The sequence below is a fragment of the Carcharodon carcharias genome, chromosome 3 (assembly GCF_017639515.1).
Source record: "Carcharodon carcharias isolate sCarCar2 chromosome 3, sCarCar2.pri, whole genome shotgun sequence".
NCBI classification, from domain to species: Eukaryota; Metazoa; Chordata; class Chondrichthyes; order Lamniformes; family Lamnidae; genus Carcharodon; species Carcharodon carcharias.
The window spans coordinates 115,919,241-115,941,168 of NC_054469.1; the positions used below are offsets into that span (position 1 = coordinate 115,919,241).

At 44.7% G+C, this 21,928-nt stretch overlaps 1 protein-coding gene across 1 annotated transcript in view; it reads right to left on the reverse strand.

The window, feature by feature from the left end:
• LOC121276210 (collagen alpha-1(XXVIII) chain-like) overlaps positions 1 to 21,928 on the reverse strand; it is a 328,458-nt gene that overhangs the window by 256,315 nt on the left and 50,215 nt on the right. The window contains exons 8-9 of the mRNA XM_041184378.1: positions 16,158 to 16,184; positions 10,550 to 10,594 (exon numbers count right to left, since the gene is read on the reverse strand). Of these exons, the coding sequence (XP_041040312.1) occupies positions 10,550 to 10,594; positions 16,158 to 16,184 (72 nt within the window). The remainder of the gene's footprint in view (positions 1 to 10,549; positions 10,595 to 16,157; positions 16,185 to 21,928) is intronic.

Here is a 21,928-nt window from a genome sequence, read left to right on the forward strand (position 1 = left end):
GAACACGGGATCCCTCTACCTGCCTCACTTGCAATCACATCCTGCTGACCCAATGGCCACCATTAATGGTAGCACTGTTGAGACTGCTAAGCTGCCCGCCCTCTGATGAGGCCAGCAGCTTTTGGGTGCCAAGCTCTCATCCTCAATTGGATGGCAGCCCAAGGGCAGCCACTTAATGGCCAGGACCTGGAACATGCCTTTCTGAGTCCTGCTGATGGTTGAAGAAGGATCACCTCCCATTTTTGGCCATGATGGCAGGATTGCTGCTGCCCCTGTAAAATTCAGCCCATTATTTTTGTTGGGGACCGAAAATAATGGCTTTGGTGATTCCGATGTTAAATTGGAGGAAATCTTGTCTCATCCAGGACTGGATGGTGGACAAGCTGTCTGACAGCATGAAGGCAGTAGAAGAGTTGAGAGAGCTGGTGTTGAGCTGTGGTATGCAATACCTGACATCCTGTCTTTGGATGATTTTGACAAGGAGTAACATGTAGATGATAAATATGATGAGCCAAATGTTGGTGTTTGAGAGACGCCAAAGATAATGGTGCGAGTCAGTAAGGGAAGCCATTGTAGGAGATTCTCTGACTGTAACTGGTAGGGTAGGTGTAGTAACTGAAGGTATAGCCTCTCCCACTGACTATTAGGGATCACGTGACTGTTCCTTGAGGCTCAAAACAATGAGCCCTAAACGCGGGTAATCTGTACGGTAGGGCTTCTTGTCGAGGGCCTGGTTCAAGCAAGTAGCATCTGAAAAGCTCCCTGTAATAAAGTTTATCTGTTTCTTTCTGAAACCTGTCCAGTATGTCAAGTCATTGCATTTGGCAATGAGGGTAAAATAGCTGTGACGCTGCACCTCACCTTGTTAATGTGAGTACATCAAATCCTAAGAAAAAGAAAAGAATGCTGGCCAGTCATGCCAACCTTTGACAGAATCGATCCTAATGATGCAAATATAGAAGACTGGAGCCGTACGTAGAGCACCTTGGTTTTTATTTGGTAGCGAGCGAAATTGCCGCGGAGAAGCAGAAAGCCATCCTTTTGAGCGTATGTGGCAGCAAGACATACAATCTCATCTGCAACCTGATGGCCCCGAACGCTCCCAATTCTAAATCCTTTAATGAATTAGGTGGACCTTGCAAAAACACATTTCCAGTCAAAGCCATCCTTAATAATGCAGAGGTTTAAGTTTAATTCCAGAGAAAGGACCTCAGGAGAGTCCATCGCAACCTATATAGCGAAGTTGAAGCAGTTGACAGAACACTGCCACTTCAGAGACACACTCAATGATATCCTGTGGGACCAATTAGTTTGTGAAGTTCATGACGACGCCATTCAGCGCTGTTTACTCACAGAAGACAACATCAATTTGAAGCGCACCATGGAAATAGCACTGGCCAAGGAAAGTGCTACGAGAGACTCACAGGCTTTACACAATGAACAACATGGCGCTGTTCTTCATGTGGGGCAGGAACCTGCCGCCAGCATAGTGCGAAAACCAGAGACACAGCAGCGAAGTGAGAGGCAGTGATCGCTGTTAGAAACATGAAAAGGCCTAGTAGGAACAGTTCAGTGGCAACTCCAAGGTTAATTTGTTACAGATGTGGGGGTGAACACATACCGGAGACCTGCAGATTCAAGGAAGCTGAATGCCATTACTGCCATAAGAAAGGTCACATAATAAAGCAATGCAGGATGAAATTGAAACAGCCCATAAAGCAGCAAACCAATATGATTGAATAATACAACAGAACCTGAAGCTGCTGATACCGACATCTATTCCCTGTACAACAAGACAGAGGTAAAAACCAAACTTATCACTGTCACAACCAAAGTTAATGGGAATCCACTAGTAATGGAGGTGGATACAGGAGCCTCAAGCACAGTGATGGGCGAGCACACATTTAAATACCTAAATGAAGGTACCCAGCCACTGAATCTGGAGCAGACAACCGCTCAATTAAACACATACACTAGAGAATCTATATAGGTAAAGGGCATTGCCACAGTACCTGTGTCTTATAGGCAACAGATAGCCCAGCTTCCAGTGATCATAGTGACAGATGAAGGACCGAGACTCGTTACAAAAAAATTAAGCTTAACTGGTCTGAAATTTTTCACTTGAGAACAGGAGGAGTTCCTGAACTGTTAAGGAAATACGACAGTGTATTTCGTGGTGAATTAGGAAATTAAAAGGCTTGCAAGGAAATATATATGTGGGTTCTCAGGCGACACCCTGTTTCTTTAAGGCCAGACCTGTGTATTATGCCTTAAAGTAGAAGGTGGATGCAGAACTGTTCCGGTTAGAAAAACTAAGCATCATCCAACCTGTCCAATTCTCGGAATGGGCAGTGCCCATAGTCCCACTGGTGAAGCCTGACCAAACCATGCGCATTTGTGGGAACCATAAACTGACCATGAACAAGGCAGCCAAACTGGATAAATACACTATCCCAAGGATAGACAATTTATATGCAAAGCCAGCTGGAGACAAATCCTATACAAAACTGGACATGAGCCAAGCTTACCAGTAATTAGAGTTGGATAGCACATCTAGAGGATAAGTGAATTTCATCACGCGCAAGGGTCTTTATCAATATACTTGCCTACCCTTTGGAGTATCATCTGCATGTGCAATCTTCCAAAGGACAATGGAGAGTGTTTTGCAAGGACTTCCCCAAGTAGTAGTATACCTAGATGAAGTTCTAATCACAGTGCCAACTGAAGCCGAACACTTGGTCAACCTGGAAGAGGTGCTAAGAAGATCCTTGGAAGCTCTTGTATGATTAAAGAAAGAGAAATGTAAACTCCAAGCACCAGAAGTTACTTATGTGGGTCACAGGGTGGATGCCATGGGTTTGCATCCAATAGAAGAGAAAGTTTGGGCAATCAAGGATGCGTATGCTCCGTCCAGTGTAACTGAGCTTAAGACTTTCCTGGGTATTATCAATTAATACCGATGCTTCTTCTAAACTTGTCAACAGTATTAGCACCATTACACTTATTGTTAAAAAAGAATTCTGTTGAATTCACAACAAGCCTTTGTAAAAGATGAGAAGCTCTTACATTCATCACGTGCTTTAGATTAAGGGTTGTGGCCCTTTCACAAGGAAGAGAACTACTCTTGACAGAGCTTCACAGTGCGCACCCAGGCATATCGAAGATAAAAATGCTTGGGTGAAGCTATGTCTGGTGGCCAGGCATTGACAGTGACATTGAAAACATGGTCAAGCACTGTCTCCATTGTCAGCAACAACAGATGTTGCCTGTTTCAGCTCCACAGCATCTGTGGGAGTGGCCTGGTTGACCCTGGGTTAGACTACATATTGATTACATAGGACCATTCTTAGGTACCATAGCCAGAATTTTACGCCCTAAAAGCAGGCATGTGCCTGACCTGAATGGGCGTAAAACTGTGCATTGAAAGTATGCTTCTCCTTATGGTGTGGGAGTTGTGTTATCTCATAGAATGGAAGGTAGATCAGAAAGGCCCATTCATTGGCTATGTCTCAAGAACCCATCCACAGCCAAAAAGGTTATTCACAGCTAGGAAAGGAAGATTTATCGGTGATGTTCAGGGTGAAGAAATTCCATCAGTATCTGCGTGGACAACATTTCGTCAATGTGTCGGACCATAAACCATTAATGGGTTTTTTCAGTGAGGATAAGGCTATCCCGCCAATAGTATCAGCAAGAATTTTGAAATTGGGAATGAAGAGGTTATCAGGAGGTACTCTAGAAACTCGACCTTCCCACTTTCTTCTCACTTATCGTATGATGCCTCATTCAACTACGGATTCAATGGCATCTGAATTATTGATGAAACGCCACCTATGTACACCAAGTTAATTCTGGTGTTTCCAAACTTACAGGGGAAGGTAGAGAAGAATCAGCGTAATCAAAAATGTTTTCACAATATTCATAACAAAGTTTGAAGATTCACTGTAGGAGATGCAGTTTTTATGCAGAATTTTGGAAGTGGACCTTGTTGGGTTCCTGGAACAATTGCCTCAGAAACTGGCCCCTTGTCCTTCCAGGAGGAAGTGGAAGATCGAATTGTTTGAAAACAGGTGGAGCATCTTTGGAATAGAGAGACATTCCAACAACCAACCATTCTGCCTGTGATTAATGTCGAACCCGTAATCCCTGAGGTGACAGATTGACCTAGGATAGGCATAATGTCTTAGAGTTGGCAAGCCCTGAACAGCCACTTTCAAATCAGACGTATCAGATGCTGCAGTTCCTGATCATGTCGATCCTGTGGAAGAGTGGTAGAGCTATGCCACTCTAACCAAATAAGGACAGCACCTCAGAGACTTAATCTTTAATCATCTGAGTTGTATATATGTTCATGTTGTTGGATATTCAAATATTCTCTGTAAATAGAAACTATTAAAAACCTAAAAGGAGAGGAAATGTAGTAACTGAAGGTATAAGCTCTCCTAATGTCTATCAGGGGTCACGTGATTGTTCTTGGAGGCTCCGACCATTAGGCCCTAAGCGCAGGTAATCCGTGGGGGCTCCTTGTTGTGGACCTAGTTCAAGCATGTAGCATCTGAAAAGCTCTCTGTAATAAAGTTTATGTGTTTCTTTTTGAAACCTATCTGGTACGTCAAGTCATTACAGTAGGTAAAAGGAAAACCAGGTGAGGGAAGTCCCACTCAGCTGGATAATGGAGCAGAAGCACTGAAGGGCTGTGGTGTGGTCAACCATTCCAAAAGCTGCACACAGTTCAAGAAGGTTGAGGACAGATAGTTCACCACAATCACAATCATGATGGATGTAATTTGTGACTTTAACTAGGGCTGTTACAATGTGCAGCCAGGGCGGAAACCTGATTGGAGAGGTTCAAACTTGGAGTTACAAAAGTGACAACGGTAGAATTAGGAGCAGAGAACAAGGACTTTGGAGAGGAAAGGGAGGTTGCAGACGGGGTGGTAGTCTGCAAGATGACAGGGCTCGAGGGTGTGTTAATTAGCTAAAATGTGGGTAAAGAAAGGAAGTTGGGTGGTCTGCAGCTTAGTTGGAATAGATTCAAGAGATCAGGAGATCAACAATATCTTGACAGGAGTTTGAGGGAATTTTAAGGAATCTAAATCTTGATCTTTAGAATGAAAAAAAAATCACATTCTTTGAAACGATATTTTTTAAAATTTTGTGAAAAGAAAAAAAATGTGCATTTATACGTTGTCTTTCATAATCGAGACCTTCCAATGTGTTTTTAAGAGTGTAGTCACTGTTGTTCTAGAAAAGGCGCATCAACTAATTTGTGCACAGCAAGGTCCCACAAACAACATTGAGACAATGACCAGATAACCAGTTGGTTTTAGTGATGCTATTTAGTAATAAATTGTGGTCAGGAACCAAGGAGAATTCCCCTGCTCCTTCAATATTTGATGGAATTGCATTAAGAAAATGGATGTTAGCTCTGGTACACATAGAACATTTTTCCAATTTCAGTACCCAGGGTCACAGCTAAATTATATTACATTATTTAGGCGCAGAGTAAAGTTCTCTGAACTCTAACCAACAATCTGCTTCCATCACAACTTCAGAATAATAATCACTACTTATTTCCAATTTTCATACAGACCATCCTTTGGCCTCTCTGAGACAGATTGTTAATATTGTGCCTATTGATGCCAAATTACATGAAACTTTGAGATGTGCGCTTGCATCCACTGGAGCTGGGGGCGGAATTTTCCTGAATTGCACTAAGTGCGGTTACGGGTGGGTAAAATGGAGTCTTACCTGCCGATGAAAATGGCGGGTTTTCACGCCGTATCTTCCTGAGCCCGCCTCATTATTTATGCATTCCCGGGAAACACGCCGTTTCCATGGCGGGCGGGATTTCATTCTGCTGCTCACCATCACCCCGCTGTTGCATCATGCTGGCTGCCATCTTTAACAGGCAGCCGCCAGCAAAGCATTCATCACCACCCGCTCACCACTGCTGCCCGGGAGACATGGTCGGCAAAGGAAAAAAATACTGAAGCCCCCCCTTCAACGATGGGTCCCTCAAGCTAGATGCCATGGAGGCCCGCCGGGATGTGCTCTACCTCCCGCTCTGGCCGTAGGATGGGTAGCAACGTCACTAACCCGGCTTGGGAGGTGGTGGTCAGCGCGAATGGCCCTGCAGAGGAGGACAGGTACCCAGTGCCGCAAAAGGATGAATGATCTCCTCCATTCCACCAGGGTAAGTCACTCTTATCATCACTCCCAACTCACAAACCCATCATACATCCACAGGACCTTCACTCAATGCCAGTGCAAGGAACAGCACCATTGACTCTTTCACACAAACCATCATTGTCCTCATCCCATCCATGGGACCAGTCACCACCCTCACAGGCCAGGTAAACTTATCAGCTGGCCTGGCAGGCATCCTGATACACTCTCCCCATCTCTATCCATGCAGGGCAAACTGGTTCACAACAGGAGGGAAAGGTCGCAGACAGGTGGAGAGATGCCAGAGAGCAACATTCTGACAGAATTCGAAAACAGAGCCTACCAGCTAGCCGGCAATGACCAGGACTGGTCCTGTGCTGATGGTGAGGTCAGTGCTGCTCTACCAAGTGAGGATCCAGCACTGCAACATCCATCAGACAACCATGATGTGAGTGATGTGTCCTGTTTCACAGGCCACTGCCATGCACTAATTATATCCCCTTGCTTCCGCAGGAACATCTGCCAAACAGCCAAGAGAATCCATTACAGGGGCCTCCAATCAAGCTCCAAAGAAACCTCTAAAGAGGAATCTAAAGGCACCCTCCTTGAAGTCCCATCACACCGCTCACCCACACCCTCCACCAGCGCAGAGACATGCACCTTTTTGGGAACTAGCTTTAGAGTAGCCCCAGGATCACAATCTGGTGAGCACATCGCACATTCTGATCCACAGCAGGCGGAGGCGGGGACTTCCCAGGTCCCTCGCACTCAGAGGATTGCTGGAGGCCAGAATGTTACTGAGTCCGAGTAAGATGACGAGCCTCTGGACTCGGTCATGTCACAGATGCTGGAGCTGCAAAGGCAAGCTTGGGAACATCAGGTAGGAATGTCCGCTACTCTCCTCAAATTGCAAGGCACGATGGAGGGGTCCGTCCATCTTCAGGCTGAGTGGATAGTGCCGGCATTGCAATGTACCGAGGTCAACACTGGCAGGATGGCGGTTGCCAGGGAGACCTCGGTCCAGGACGTCACTCCTGCACTGCTGCACGGGCTTAACTCCGTCGCTGATACCATAGTTGGCCTCCAACAGTGTGTACGCAAGAGGGCTGCTGGGCAGCTCGATCTCACTCCAGCTACCTCTTCTGCACATGGAGTCAGCCAGAGGCCGTCGGACACCCATAGGGAGGGGAATCAGCAGGTGCACGGTCCAGAGCCACACCTAGGTGGCTCTGGGAGTGATCGGCCCATCTGACTCTCCTCTTCCTGTGGCCTCTGCAGATCCAGCTTCACAGGCTGAGGAGGATGCCCCTGCCACACAGCAGGACCCTGAAAGCAGGCCGGGGCCCTCCAAGTTTTAGCCCTCCAGAGGATGTCTGCCAAAGTCATCACAGACATGGCATCACAGTCAGCAGGCTGCCTCCACCTCCGCTGTGGATGTCCGGGGAGCACCAAGAATGTCATCCTGTTTGTGGCTCTTTGTTCTGATGAGCAGTGTTCTTGTCACTCAGATGTGAAACCTTTCTGCACAAGGTAAAGGCAGGTGTCTCAGTCCAGGGCCTCTTCCCTGTGCTCTGTGCCGCCTTCAGACCACAGTGATGGTCCAGCCTCACACTCACTAAGCACCTGCACCTCAGCAGTGCTGGTCATTGCTGTCAGAATGTAGTGGGCAGGCACCACAGAGTTCTATTCTCTCATTCTCTGTGTGCTGTCAGCACCTTTAAGGTGGGGCTGGCCCCCATCATACCAGCATCTGTGACCAGTGATGCTGTGCACCAGCTCCTGAAGGGCTGAGGTGCTGAAGGCTGACACAGCATCAGATGCATCTAAAGTTTCATGGCTGCGTCTCTGAGGTGGCTCTGATCATGAAGCGCAAGTGAGATGCCCTCAGCCAGACAGGAGTCAGACATTCTCAGAGGCCATGTGAAGATCTGTAGAGTGTCCTCACTGCATGTTGTCATCATCTTCCTGTGATCGTGCAGCTATCTGGGCCTCCACAGCATCTCCATGACAGGAGCATTCTCACAGAGGGTTATGGTGCTGCAATAAGTCAGACTGGAGTCAAATGTTCACAACTGCAGTGAGGATCTACGGGGGCACCTCATTGCATGTCATCATCATCCTCCACAAACCTGGCAGCTATGAGGGCCTCCTGAGTGCACCTGCCTCATCTAGCCAGTCCGAGGGCCTCATCACTGTCATTGTCCCCACTGAGGACCCCCTTACCCTCATCCCCGTCAGCATCCTCCTCATTGGAGGAGACGTGCAGCTCCTTCACCTCCTCATCAGCCAGCTCCTCTCCCCATTGAAGCGCCAGGTTGCAAAGGGCACAGCAGACGACGACGATGCGTGACACCTTCTGCGGACTGTACTGCAGGGCTCCACCAGACTGCTCCAGGCATCGGAACCACATCCTCAGCATCCCGATGGTCTGCTCCAACAAGTTGTGAGCTGCTGCATGAGCCTCACTATAGCACCGCTCTGCAGCAGTCTGAGGCTGCTGCATGGGTGTCATCAGCCACAGCCTCTGTAGGTAGCCCTTGTCCCCAAGGAACCATCCCTGCAGCCTCTGTGGACCCTGGAAGGCTGCAGGAATCTGCGAGTGACTCAGGATGTAGGCGTCGTGCACACTCCCTGGAAACCGTGCACACCAGCTGCACATTCAATGAATGGAAGCCCTTACAATTGATGAAGTCCACCGAGTGTAGCAATGGAGACCTGAGCACCACATGAGTGTCATCAATCGCACCCTGCACCTGTGGGAATCCCAAGATCTGGGCGAATCCAATGGCCTTTGCATCCTGGCTGTCCCAGTCCCAGGCAAAATGCACAAAGTTGTGTTCCATGGAGAAGATGGCATCCGTGTCCTCATGGATGCATTTGTGGGTGGCAGATTGTGAAATCCCACAGAGGTCAGCTGTGGAGCCCTGAAAGGAGCCACTGGCATAGAAATTGAGCGCCGTGTTCACTTTCACAGCCACTGGCAGTGGATACCCTTCATGTCCCCTTGGTGCCAAACCCTGCAGTAAGTGGCAGATGTGAGCCACCAGGTCCCTAGACATGTGCAGTTGTCGGCAACACTGGTTCTCAGTCATCGGCAGGAATAGCAGGTGGCGTCTATAGACCTTGGGTTTTGCTAGGCGCCGACCAGTTTATACAGGTATCCCTAATACATGGCCAGTTCCCTCTCTTACCCTGCCCCCAATTCAATTGCCAGTGCACGGGATGCAGTGCCAGGGCAGCCCAACTCAGCAGTCTCCTCCGAGGCTGGCCAGCACTTGCCCCCAGACACCCCCCACCCCTCAGCAGTTGCCTGGCATAACTCTCCCCCACCCCAGTGGTGCCCCGAGGCCTGTAAACAACAGGCAAGCCATGGAGAATGCTGCTGCTTAGTCACCTCAGTTCCCCCAAAGTGAAGGCCACCAAGTGCACATCGCCTGTGTGCTGTTGTGAAACATGTTGCCATGCTTTCCCACCTACGTAGACGGATGAAATGGCGGGATTCCAAGAGCCTGGCGGGATGACCTTTTAATTATATGCTAATGTATTACAATTAGCTCCCCACCAACCGATGGCGGGAAATGTCGCCCGCCATTGGCAGGCTGAGCGGAAGATCGCGACCTGCCTTCATACCATCGTGAAGTGGGTCCCGCCATATTTCCCACGCACGCCACGTATCACACCCGCCGCCAATGGGCTCGGAACACTATGCCCTGGATTTCTCAGCTTCCTTACAGCCAGTTCATAAAAAGACCTTGTGTCTTGATAAGATCTGAACCCAGATGCTTGAAGTGAAAGGCCAGTGTTTAATCCATTGTTACACATGGACTTCAAATGTTCTGAAAAATACTGGCGTATGCAGACTGTCACTGGATGGAAGTTTGAACTTTCACAGGGGTATAAAATAGCAGTAATGGATCAGGAGCCTGCTATACGCCCTGCCCAATTTCCTTTTCCACTAATATCAAAATTGGGCTGGGCTCATCTGCTATGGGCGTATGTCCCCCACCAAAATTCTACCCATTATCCTCACATAACAAATTCTCGTTTTCAGTCATCCCCTCATAAGAGGTGCTGATCAGAGGCTGGGAACTTCCTTTCAGCGAGCTAGGAGTACATTGCCTGGATAAAGGGAGAAAAAATAATTTTAAGAAGAAAATAAAAATGAAGTCAATTTTGTAGATGATGATTAATCTTAGGGCAAAAATCACTGCATCATAGAAAGTACAATACAGAAGGAGACTGCTCCTGCTGCTGCTACCTTTTGAACTGGAGATTTTTACCTTAATCACATTTTCCTGCCCTTTCCCAATACCAATTTTTACATACAGAAAATGGAAGAAAAGCTTTAACTAAACCACAGGTATGTGGAAAGTATACATACACTTTCGCCTTTTGTTCCTGGGATCCCACATTCACCTTTACCGCCCTGCGGTGGGAATAATCATAAAACAGTCAGACAGGGTGTAATTGTGACAGATCTTGTATTAGTCAAACCAGCACCAAACAAAAATCTGAGTCCCTCTGACACAATACAGATAAAAATTCTAATTCTGTAAAATATGAACACACCATCGAACAGGCAAATATTTAGTCCCTTGAACAATTAAGTCACTCTCTTGTTTCCATACGCTTACAATATTTTTAAAAGCTGCTAATGAAGAAGCTTTAGTTTTAATAAATATTCTACAAACTAGAAATATAGAAATACATTAAAGTTGCAACATCGAAATAGGTCATTTGGTCTATCTAGTTTATATGGGCATTTACTTTCCACTCGAGAAAATAGTTTTATAAATAAGCCCATATTCCATGATCCCCATTTTCTTTATATATCTATCCAATGTAATCCTAAATGGTGATATCGGCTGGGATTCTACGCTCCCATCTCCCCTGGGACCAGACTGACAGGTGGAGGTATGTAAAATTGATTAGATGGTATGAGGTTGCCGTACCTGTTGCCTACATGCCTCCACTGGTAGGTCAGACTGCCCACCCACCTTGGGCCAATTGAGGACCTTAAGTGGTCAATTAAATGGCAAGGCTGCCAGGTAAACCCTAGAAGCCTGACTGCATGCTCAGTAGGGGGGGAGGGGGTCCCTCCTGTTCCACACCCAATGAAGGCATCCCCTAGTGGAAAGGTGTTCCCAGCTTTTCCCTCCCTTCCCACCTCCCGATCACTACCTCCTGGTCACCACACCACGACCATACCACCACCCACCCCCCACCCCCCCCCCCCACCCAATGTCAGGACCTGCGTTACTGGTCACGGCAAGGGTGCTCCACTTACCCAGTTATCCAGCCTCCTTCACTATTCCTTGTTGGGAACTGATTGAAGCCTCAGCAGTGGTCACCTTTTCCACTGGCACTTCTAGGACTGGAGAACTGTTGGTCATCTGATTGGAGTTACCCATATGTGGGCAAAAGCCACAAATACAGGCTAAAACTCGGTTGTGACGTCCCGGGCCGGTGGAGGCAGGTTACCTGTGACTGGACATCAGCTGGTGGGTGGGGCCACTGCCCCTGCATAGACTTCAGCCCATAGATTCTACCTCAAACATTAACCCTGGAGGTCACAACTACCACCTCACAATCTTTTGTGTAAACAAGTTGTTTGCTCTCTGTTCTAAACAATTTACATTTAATCTTGCATCCATGGTCTCTTCTTCTAGATTCCTTTCACTAAAATAACCAGTCTGCTCCTACATACCCTGTCCCATCCTTTCATATTGTTAAACATTTCTAGCATTTTGCCCCACAATCTACAGTGATAATGAAAAAAATCCCTGTAACTGGTCAGGAACCTGGCTGCTGCAGGAGCTTACTTTGCTGTGGCTGTTGAACTCAGCCACGACATTAGCATAGGAGATGATCGTCTAGTGATAATGTCAATGAACTAGTAATCCAGAGGCCCAGGCTAATGCCCTGGGGACATGGGTTCAAATCCCATTGAATTTAAATTCAATTAATTAATAGAAATCTGGAATATAGAGTAGTCTCTGTAATGGTGACCATGACAATTATCATCGATTGTCCTAAAAACCCATCTGATTCACTAATAATCTTTAGGGAAAGAAACCTGTCATCTGGCCTACATGTGACTCCAATCCCACATCAATGTGGTTGATTCTGAAATGGCCTGGCAAGTCACTCAGTTCAAAGGTAATTAGGGATAGGCAACAAAAGCTGGTCTTGTCAGTGATGCCCACATCCCTTGAACTGCCACTTGCACTTAACAGTCACTTATGATGAATTGATGTCAACAATTACTGAACTGTCATGATATATACTATGGTGAGTTTGTACCCTTTCTGAATGTCAGCACTAACTCCTCTCTTTCATCTCTCACAGGTCCTTCATAGATGACAGGGGGTCTGATGAGGAACCAGGCGGAAAAGTCCTCAGAAGAGGATGAGCAGTCTGGACATATACTTTCACATGACTTCACATACACATCCTGCACCAGCACATATACACACACTTTGGTTTGTCCTTCATTAGACATAGCTATGGAGCAGCAACAGAAAATGTGTGTGCTTCTGACAGTGCTTCCAGAGGCAGGCACAACCTTAGAGGGAGACTGGAAGAGTCCATCACTGGCATAAGTGCCATGGTGTCTCAGGCATTTGTACTGATGTCCATCTCTATGGAAAGAGTGGCCACCTACATGTAGAATCAGACATAGCAGAACAGTGAACATATGCTAGCACAGACTGATGGCATCCAGACTCTGAATGCCAGTTTATACAGGATAGAGCAAAGCTTCATATTGGTGACTCAATGCCTCACTGGACATTGATAGGGAAGCTGGTGAAGAGGCAGTTGACATTGGGGACTCTTCCCAAGCTGCTTCCACTCCCCACAGCACCTTAAAGCACCTCCCTTTGCCCATTAACATTCTTCTCTTTGTCTTCCTTTAATCTAATCAATCTATGCATAATTTTCCTTTCGTCCATGATAATTTAGTTCATCTTGCTCTCATCAAATTTAAGGTTCAAGTCCTCACTGATATCCTTCTCTTTAGTGAAGACTGATGCAAAGTATTTTTAAATGCTACCACTATTTTTCGATCATTATCTACAAAATAACCACTTTACCTTTCAGGAATCTCATTTCACTGTGTCTTTTATTGATATACTTGTAAAATGTTTTACTGCTCCTTTTTTATTCGTTCAAGGGATTGATTGCCCATCCCCAATTGCCCTTTTCAGAAGGCATATAAGAGTCAACCACATTGCTGTGGGTCTGGAATCAAATATAGGCCAGACCAGTTAAGGATGGCAGGTTTACTTTCCTAATTACCATTAGTGAGCCAGATGGGTTTTTATAACAATTGGCAATGGTTTCACAGTCATCAGTAGACTTTTAATTCCTGATTTTTATTGGATTCAGATTCCACCATCTTCCGTGGTGAGATTCAAACCCAGGTCCCCAGAGAATTATTGCTGGGTTTCTGGATCACTGGTCTAGAGACAATACCACTACGCCACCGCATCCCCCATTAAAAAACACTGCATTCTGGAATGCTAGAAGTGGGCTGTTATCACACCATTTTCGACTTGTGGACATTTATTGACAGTGCCATTTGGGGGTGTTTTGAGGAGGAGGAGTGTAGGTATTGAGCTACAAGTGGGCAGGGCTTAAGTCAGAAGTGGACATGACATTGGCAGGAAGTGGGCATGGTTTTTTTTTCAATATTCTTCCTCGTATTTCCTTTTCACTTTCGTTACCCCATTCGAAATCTCTTATTTTCCCATACTTTCTTTTTTTTCCTCATCATTGTTACTCAAAGTGATTATAGTTCCTATTTCTCAATTTCAATTTGTTTTTAATTTCTTTATTTATTCATGACATACTGAAACTAGCAGTTCCTTTTTTTAAAAAAATGGAATATAGTTACTCTGCATTTTTGCTTTATTATTTTAAAAAACTCACTATTGCTCTACAGTTCTGTGTACCAATTTCTCCTTCCATCTTACCTCAGCTAGCTCTCTGCTCATCTTCTGAAAATCTCTCCTAATCCAATCTTGTGCTCTAGTGTTGTATTGATATTCTCCCATTCTTGTTGGATTTTAAAAATGATCAGATTGTGGATATCGGCCCAATGTGTTCACCTACATTTAGTTGAGCAATCTGATATAATTCATTACTCATAACCAGACCTAGCAAAGCTCCATTCCTCGTAGACATACTAACACACTGCCTCGGGGTGCCTGCATTCAGATACCTAAACTGGCTCTTGTCGTTGCTTTAAAATTCCAGTCCACCTCCTTTAATTGGACTCAGTTAGGCTCTTAATGAGCTTGATTGGCCACTCTCCACTTGCAGGCGGGTAGACCTGTCAGACCCAATCCCCCCTCTGTAAAAACAGCCCAAGGATGGATGGAGCCAGAAAACCAGTGTAATGGCTAGCATGGCTAATTTCCAGCTCTGCCCAGAGTCAGAAATCAAGCCCATAGAGTCATTACAGCACAGGAGCATGCCATCTGGCCCATCAAGTCCATGCTGGCTCTGTGTAGAGCAATCCAATCAATCCCATTCCCCCGCTTGATCCCCATAGTGCTCCAAGTTTATTTCCCCCAATTGTCCATCCAATTTCCTTTTGAAATTATTCATCATCTTTGCTTTCACCATGCTCATGGGCAATGAGTCCCTGGTCATTAGCATGAGCTGTGTAAAAAAGTTCATTCTTATATATACTCTTACATCTCTTGCCCAAAACCTTAAATCTGTGTCTCTGAGTCCTTGTACTATCACCAGAGAGGAACAATTTTACTTTGTCTATCTTATCTAAACCTATCATAATCTTGTACATCTCTATCAAATCTCACTTCCTTCTTTGCTCCAAGGAGAACAACCCTTGCTTCTCCGATCTACCCTTGTTGCTAAAATCCCTCATCCCTGGAATCATTCTGGTAAATCTCTTCTGCACCTGTCAAGGACCCTCACATCCTTCCAAAAATGTGGTGACCAGAACTGGATGAAACATCTAGTTGTGGCATAATTGGAGCTTTATAAAGTTCCGGCATAACTTCCCTGCAATTGTACTCACTATCTCAATTTCTGAAGCTCAAGACCCCATACGCTTTTCTTACCACTCTCTCAATATGTTCTACCACTTTCAAAGATCTTTGCACATAAAACAAAGATCTCTCTATTCCTGCACACTCTTTAGAACTCTGCCATTACATCTATATTGCCTCTTTCTATCCCTTCTACTAAAATCAAACAGCCATCAGAAAATTAAATTAATTCTAGTGGGTAGTTACGTCATTTATGCTGAAGTAATGCAAATTCAAATTAATAAACTTAGTGAGCATAATTATAATGGTTGCCATTTATGAATCAAGGTGTTATGCAAATTAAATTACATAATTGCTGCAATTAAAGGGTAAGTGGGTCATTTTGGCATGGAATCATAGAACAAAGAGGGAACAGGTATTTAAACTCTAAAAAACTAATCACATTAAGTGAATCGCTTTTTCCACCTTCCTAAAAGCAGCTGAAAAGCTTAATATTGTTTTGTATCCTGCGCCATCTTCTTGTAACACATTTTTTCAGTACTATTATTGGTAAGATTAAATTTATATAACTCTGTTTCCCAGCTATTCACATGAGGCATGGGCCTCACGTGCCCATGGAATAATATATAAGATTTTTAAAAATTTAGTATTTAGTAATGAAATTAAATATTTGTCTGGCTTGTGCCTTGTCAGAAAGCGTATAACAACACTGAACGATTTGGCTAAGCTCTCTCCTAAGTATCAACTTCAAAGTGTAAACATTTAACTGGGAATTATTCCCTACCCTGATTTAAGAAACAAAATTAAAGGGAGGCCTCACCCACAAACATGTCAGTCTTTGTTTACTTAGATTTCTTCATAAGAATGCCTTTTGTAGGTAGTTCAAAGTTGTCTGAACTTCTGTTTGACATATATATGGAGGCATGCAACAGTAAAAATATCAATTTAGTCAATAGCATTATACTTTACCTTGTGTCCTTTGAACCCAGCTGCACCCTATTGGAAATATAAAAAGATAAAAATGATTTATGCCACAAAGCCAAAATGTTCCTTGTAAGATTAGAGCTAATATGTACTAATTATAAATCTATGGGCAATCTATGGGTTAATGCACAGCATTGCTAATTCTCACGTTTCAGTTGTGGAGAACAAGAAGGATAGAAGGGAACATGGGTCACAGTGGCCAGGAAACTTTTAAACCCAAATAACATGGAAGTCCTGCCAAATTTACAGGCAGGACTGCATCCAAATTCATTTTCACTGATTCGTGGCAGGCAGCCAGATTGAGAGACTGACGTTCTGTTGGGTGGGCAGGCCAATGCTGAGGCTACAGCTGGAGCAAAGAGGAGGGGGGAGAGATTGTGGAAAGTAGGTTGGGAGGCATCATGGATCAGAGGAGTTGGGGGGAGATCAGAGGGCAGTAGACGGATCGTCGGGTTGCAGGGGTGTTGGTGGGGAACAGGGAAAACAAGGGTTGATTGCAGCATCATTCAGTGTTGACGAATCACAAAGCAGAATATTTTAAGGAGTCTAGGTGAAACAATTTTAATCCCATCCGCCCCTTCTCTTCTCCTGCCCATCCTGGAAGCCTTAAAGTTCCCCCAAAGATTATTGCACTATGTGCTCTGACCAGAAATACGTACCACAGATTATGATTGTAAAAGTTGAAGCCTTCAAAATCTCTCCAAAAACGGGGTTTTTTGCCGATTATAAAATGTGAACCCTTAATGTGTGTGTGGGTAAATCACCATTTTGAAATACAAAAACAAAACATAACAGCGGTAAATCATATTAAATTAATGCGGCCCTGTTTATCAAATGAAGTAATTCTACAAGATACTTTTACCCATAATCAAAGCATTTTAAAACTGGTCAAATCCATTGCTTCCAGCATCCAATTCAAAGAGTTCATCAAATTCATACTGTGTTACTTGGCAATTGCATCATCGTAAGGATCACACTCTGGATCAGATGTGGCACTTTTGGTTTCATAATCATCCCCCCCAACAAATTATCTCTTCATCCATTGAATTGAAAATTCTGCATCTTTTGAAAGATCTGATGACACCATGAGCATTTGATGGCAAAACCGCAAAAAACCTAATGTGGGACATTTTTCCACTGTGAAGGTTTTTTCTTCACCAAGCATCTACTTATTCCAATCAGTGCAAACACGATCCTTGAATTGCCTGTTGAGGCACACATCCAAAGGTTGAACTAAGGACTTTAGACCCCCTGGTATAACAGCAATTTGGTGTTATTTCTTCATAGGCGCCTCTTGATCTCATTGGTTACATAGGACCTGAACATCTCCCATGCTAATAAGCTGCGTTCTTTGCAGGGATCACTGAGATGCCTATTCCACAAATTATCAATCCACAACTTCACTCCATCCTCATCTATCCAGCTGTTGTCATGGACATGTACAAAAACTCCTGCACAGAAATTGACTTTCAATGTGGGGGAGAATTTTCTCCCTGTCGGGCGGGCTGGGCGGGAGCAGGCGTGGGCGGGCATGGGCAGGCACGCAGTCGATCACCGCCCACAATCGGCTACATGCCGCCATTTTGCTTGAGCAGGCCAATTAAGGCCCACACAGAGTGATGTGCACCCGGAAGCGCTCAGCGCTACCTGTGCGGGCGGGGGGAGGAGGGAGAGTCAAGACCTGAAATCTCCTTGAGGCACGGAGCTGCCTCAGGGAGATTAATTTGATTGTGAAAATTGAAAAAAGAATTTAAAAAATTATGCAGACATGTCCCCTCATGTGACACATGAGCTGGGACATATCTATGAATTTTAATGAAAGTTTTTATTAAAATTATAAACCCTTCATGAAACCTCTTCCCACCCGTGGATGAGGTTCCATGAAAAATGCAAAGGCCGCCTGGGCTCTTCACCTGCCCGCCCACCAACCTTAAGCCCTGACAAGTGTTTCAATTAGTTGATAAATGGCCTTAATAGGCCTTTGCCAGTTCGGCGAGCATACAGCCGACTCTGGTGTACGCCTACCGAACTGAAGATTGGAATGACGCCAGGTGACAACAGGATGCACGCCCGATGTCACCACATGGCGGTTTACGCGTCAGCATGCAGGGCCTGCCCCCACTTGCCAACCAGGAGATTTTGCCCATGGTTTTAGATTTGAAAATCACCACAGGCTGTAATTTTATGCTGCTGACCATGCAGGCTTAATAGCACCTTTAATCTTGTCTTCTCATTTCATGTGGGTTTCACTAGGACTGTTTTCAAATCTTTCCACTTCACAGTTTGGCTGCTGGGCATATCGAAATTCAACGGTGTTTCATCCATGTTGCTGATGTGGCCTAGTGGGTACACATGTTTTTGCTGCTGTCTGAATCGATGGAAACTGTTAATTTTGCCATCAAGGTCTTTTGGTGGTCTCTGTGTGATCTTAGTTTTCTGCCACAACACGAGGACATTTACATTCCATAAAACACCAACCAGCTGTTCGTTTGAAATCTTTGCTGCAATCAGGGTTCGATTTGGTCCACTCAAGTATGTATATAGGCATTACATTTCTGGTGACGATGTAACCATTCTGACAATTTTCAAGGACCAATTTTGATACAAGCTTCTCAAGATCAGGCCAGTGGCTGGTCCCTGTCCCCATGGAGCATTTGGTCTTGGGCATCTTCTTCAGGCCGGATTCCTTTTCCTTCCATTCTCGCACCAATTTTTGACTAACACTGAATTCACCTGCCACAGCCCAATTATTTGAGAGTTAGCAAATGTTACAACTTTTCGTTTGAAATCAGCTTCATACGTCATGTGTTTTTGCCGGAAGACTCATTTCTCTTCATCGTTTTCCATGTGCAATTTGCTCTGTGTGGGCATGTCTTAAACTCTCACACATCTTTGCAATAAATCCCCTATCACCAATTTAATCTCTCGTACCCAGTTATAAGGCACTGGCAAGTAAAACATCCATTTGTGGGGTGAAAAATTGAGGCAGACTACTAATGTTATACTTCAATAAAATCGTGGCTTAACTACATCAAGTTGGCTTTCCCAACCCTCCAACACATCCCTTGATTCTCTTAATGCCCAAAAATCTATTGATCTCAGTCTTGAATATACTCACTGAATGAATTCCAAAAATTCACAACCCCCGAGTGAAAACATTTCTCCTCATCTCAGTCCTTATCCTTAATGGATGATTCCTTATTCTTCCTTCTCAAAATCCATCTCTTCATAATTCTACATATTAGCTGCTCAGTCTACTGAACTATTTTGGTCTTCCTGAAGTTGGTTGCACTCTTGTTTGCAACTTACTACATTCTGCATATTTGTATCTTCCACAAATTTGATATTATATCCCTTTTTTTTAGCTCCAAGCCCTGAATCCTGGAGGATTCTGCTCCATACATCCTTTTAGTCCAAACACCCATTCCCCTTTAAATGGCTTTCTGCTAAATACTGCCAAATGCATTTTAATACCATGTACCTTCATTTTATCAGCAGCTTCTTTTTCGCAGCTGCTGTACTTTCTATATCAATATGTTCATTATCTCTTCAAAAATCTCTATCAATCACACTATCTAAATAATCAATCATTTAACCGATTACTGGCTCAAACCAAACTAAAATCAAATGACCAAACAAAAGGCAGACAGTTCCAAGTATTGAACAGCTAAATTCATATCAAAATACAATACAATGAATAAGTAGCGATTGAGTTCTTCCTAATTATTCCTTCAGAGGTTAAGGTCCACACTCCACTGATCTTTGCACTGCAATGGTCACATGCTGCTCGACACTGTTTGAATCACTTTTAGTTAGCCTTACCTATTTATCAAAATATTAGTTCTTCAGCTCTTTAGCAGCCAACACTAAAGTCTGTTAGCAGTGGCTATGGAAGATGAAAAGCTAACTTACCATAAATCATAGCAAATAAGTCGACCAGGTGTATAAGACAACCCCATTTTTCTGGCCCCAGGAGTCATGCTTTTGCATGTACTCAGCGTATAAATTGACCACTCCTCCATCCCACCCACCATCCCCACCACCCCCACCACCCCACCCTTTCAGCCATGTCATGCTATGCTCAATGCTGTAGATGCTCATTCGATGACTATATTCAAGGCTGAGATCAATAGATTTTTGTGCACTAAGGGAATTAAGGGACGTATTGATCGGGTGGGAAAGTGAACGTTATGTAGTTAGGCCATGATTTTACTGAAGGGTGAAGAAGGCTCAAATGGTCATATGGCTCACTCCTACTCCTATTTCAAATGTTCTTGGGAGAGGAAATGTAAACTAAATGTGTTAACAAGTGCAAAGGAGCAGCAAAACATAGGGGTCCAGATAAGCTGGGCAAATTGGAAAAAATTGTCTTAGATTTCATTAGTGGGGGATACAGCTCAATAGCAAAAAAAGCTAATGTGGCATTTGTAAATAGAATAATTTAACTGTAGCATAATCAATGATCTAACTAGGTCGGGGAACACTTACCAGAGGTACAATGACAAAAAGAAGATTAATCTGTCCCCAACATCACAAGTGCCAGTCTTCTGCCAATTTGATTCACTCCGTGTGATATCAAGAAATGGCTGAAGACAGTGGATACTGCAAAGTCTATGGGCCCTGACAATATTCCGGCAATAGTACTGAAGATTTGTGCTCCAGAATTTGTCTCGCCCCCTAGCCAGGCTGTTCCATTACAACTACAACACTGCCATCTACCCGGCAATATGGAAAATTGCCCAGGTATGCACTGTACCCAAAAAGCAGGACAAATCCAACCTTGCCAATTACTGCCCCATCAGTCTACTTTCAATCATCAGTCAAGTGATGGAAGGGGTCATCAATAGTGCTATCAAGTGGCACTTGCTCAGCAATAATCTACTCACCGATGCTCAATTTGGATTCCGCCAGGGCCACTGAGTTCTTGACCTCATTATAGCCTTGGCTCAAACATGGACAAAAAAGCTCAACTTCAGAGGTGAGGTGAGAGTGACTGCCTTTGACATCAAGGCAGCATTTGATCAAGTGTGGCATCAAGGAGCCCTAGCAAAACTGGAGTCAATGGAAATCAAGGGGGAAACTCTCCGCTGGCTGAAGTCATACCTAGCACAAAGGAAGACGGTTGCGGTATTGGAGAACAGTCATCTCAGTTCCAGGATATCACTGCAGGAGTTCCTCAGGGCAGTGTCCTAGGCCCAACCATCTTCAGCTCCTTCAACAATGACTTTCCCTCTATCATAAGGTCAGAAGTTCACTGATGATTGCACAGTGTTGAGCACCATTCACGACTCCTCAAATACTGAAGCAGTCCATGTCCAAATGCAGCAAGACCTGGACAATATCCAGGCTTGGGCTGATAAGTGGAGGTAACATTTGCACCACACAAGTGCCAGACAATGAACATCTCCAACAAGAAAGAATGACATTCTATGGTATTATCATCACTGAATCCCCCACTCTCAACATCCTGGGGGTTACAGTTGACCAGAAACTGAACTGGACTAACCATATAAATACTGTGGCTACTCACCTCCTGACTCCCCAAAGCCTGTCTACCATCTACAAGGCACAAGTCAGGGGTGTGCTGGAATACCCCCCACTTGCCTGGATGAGTGAAGCTCCATCAACACTCAAGAAGCTCAACACCACCCAGGGCAAAGTAGCCCACTTGATTGCCACCCCATCCACAAGCATTCAATCCCTCCACTACCGACACACAGTGGCAGCAGTGTGTACCATTTACAAGATGCAGCTCT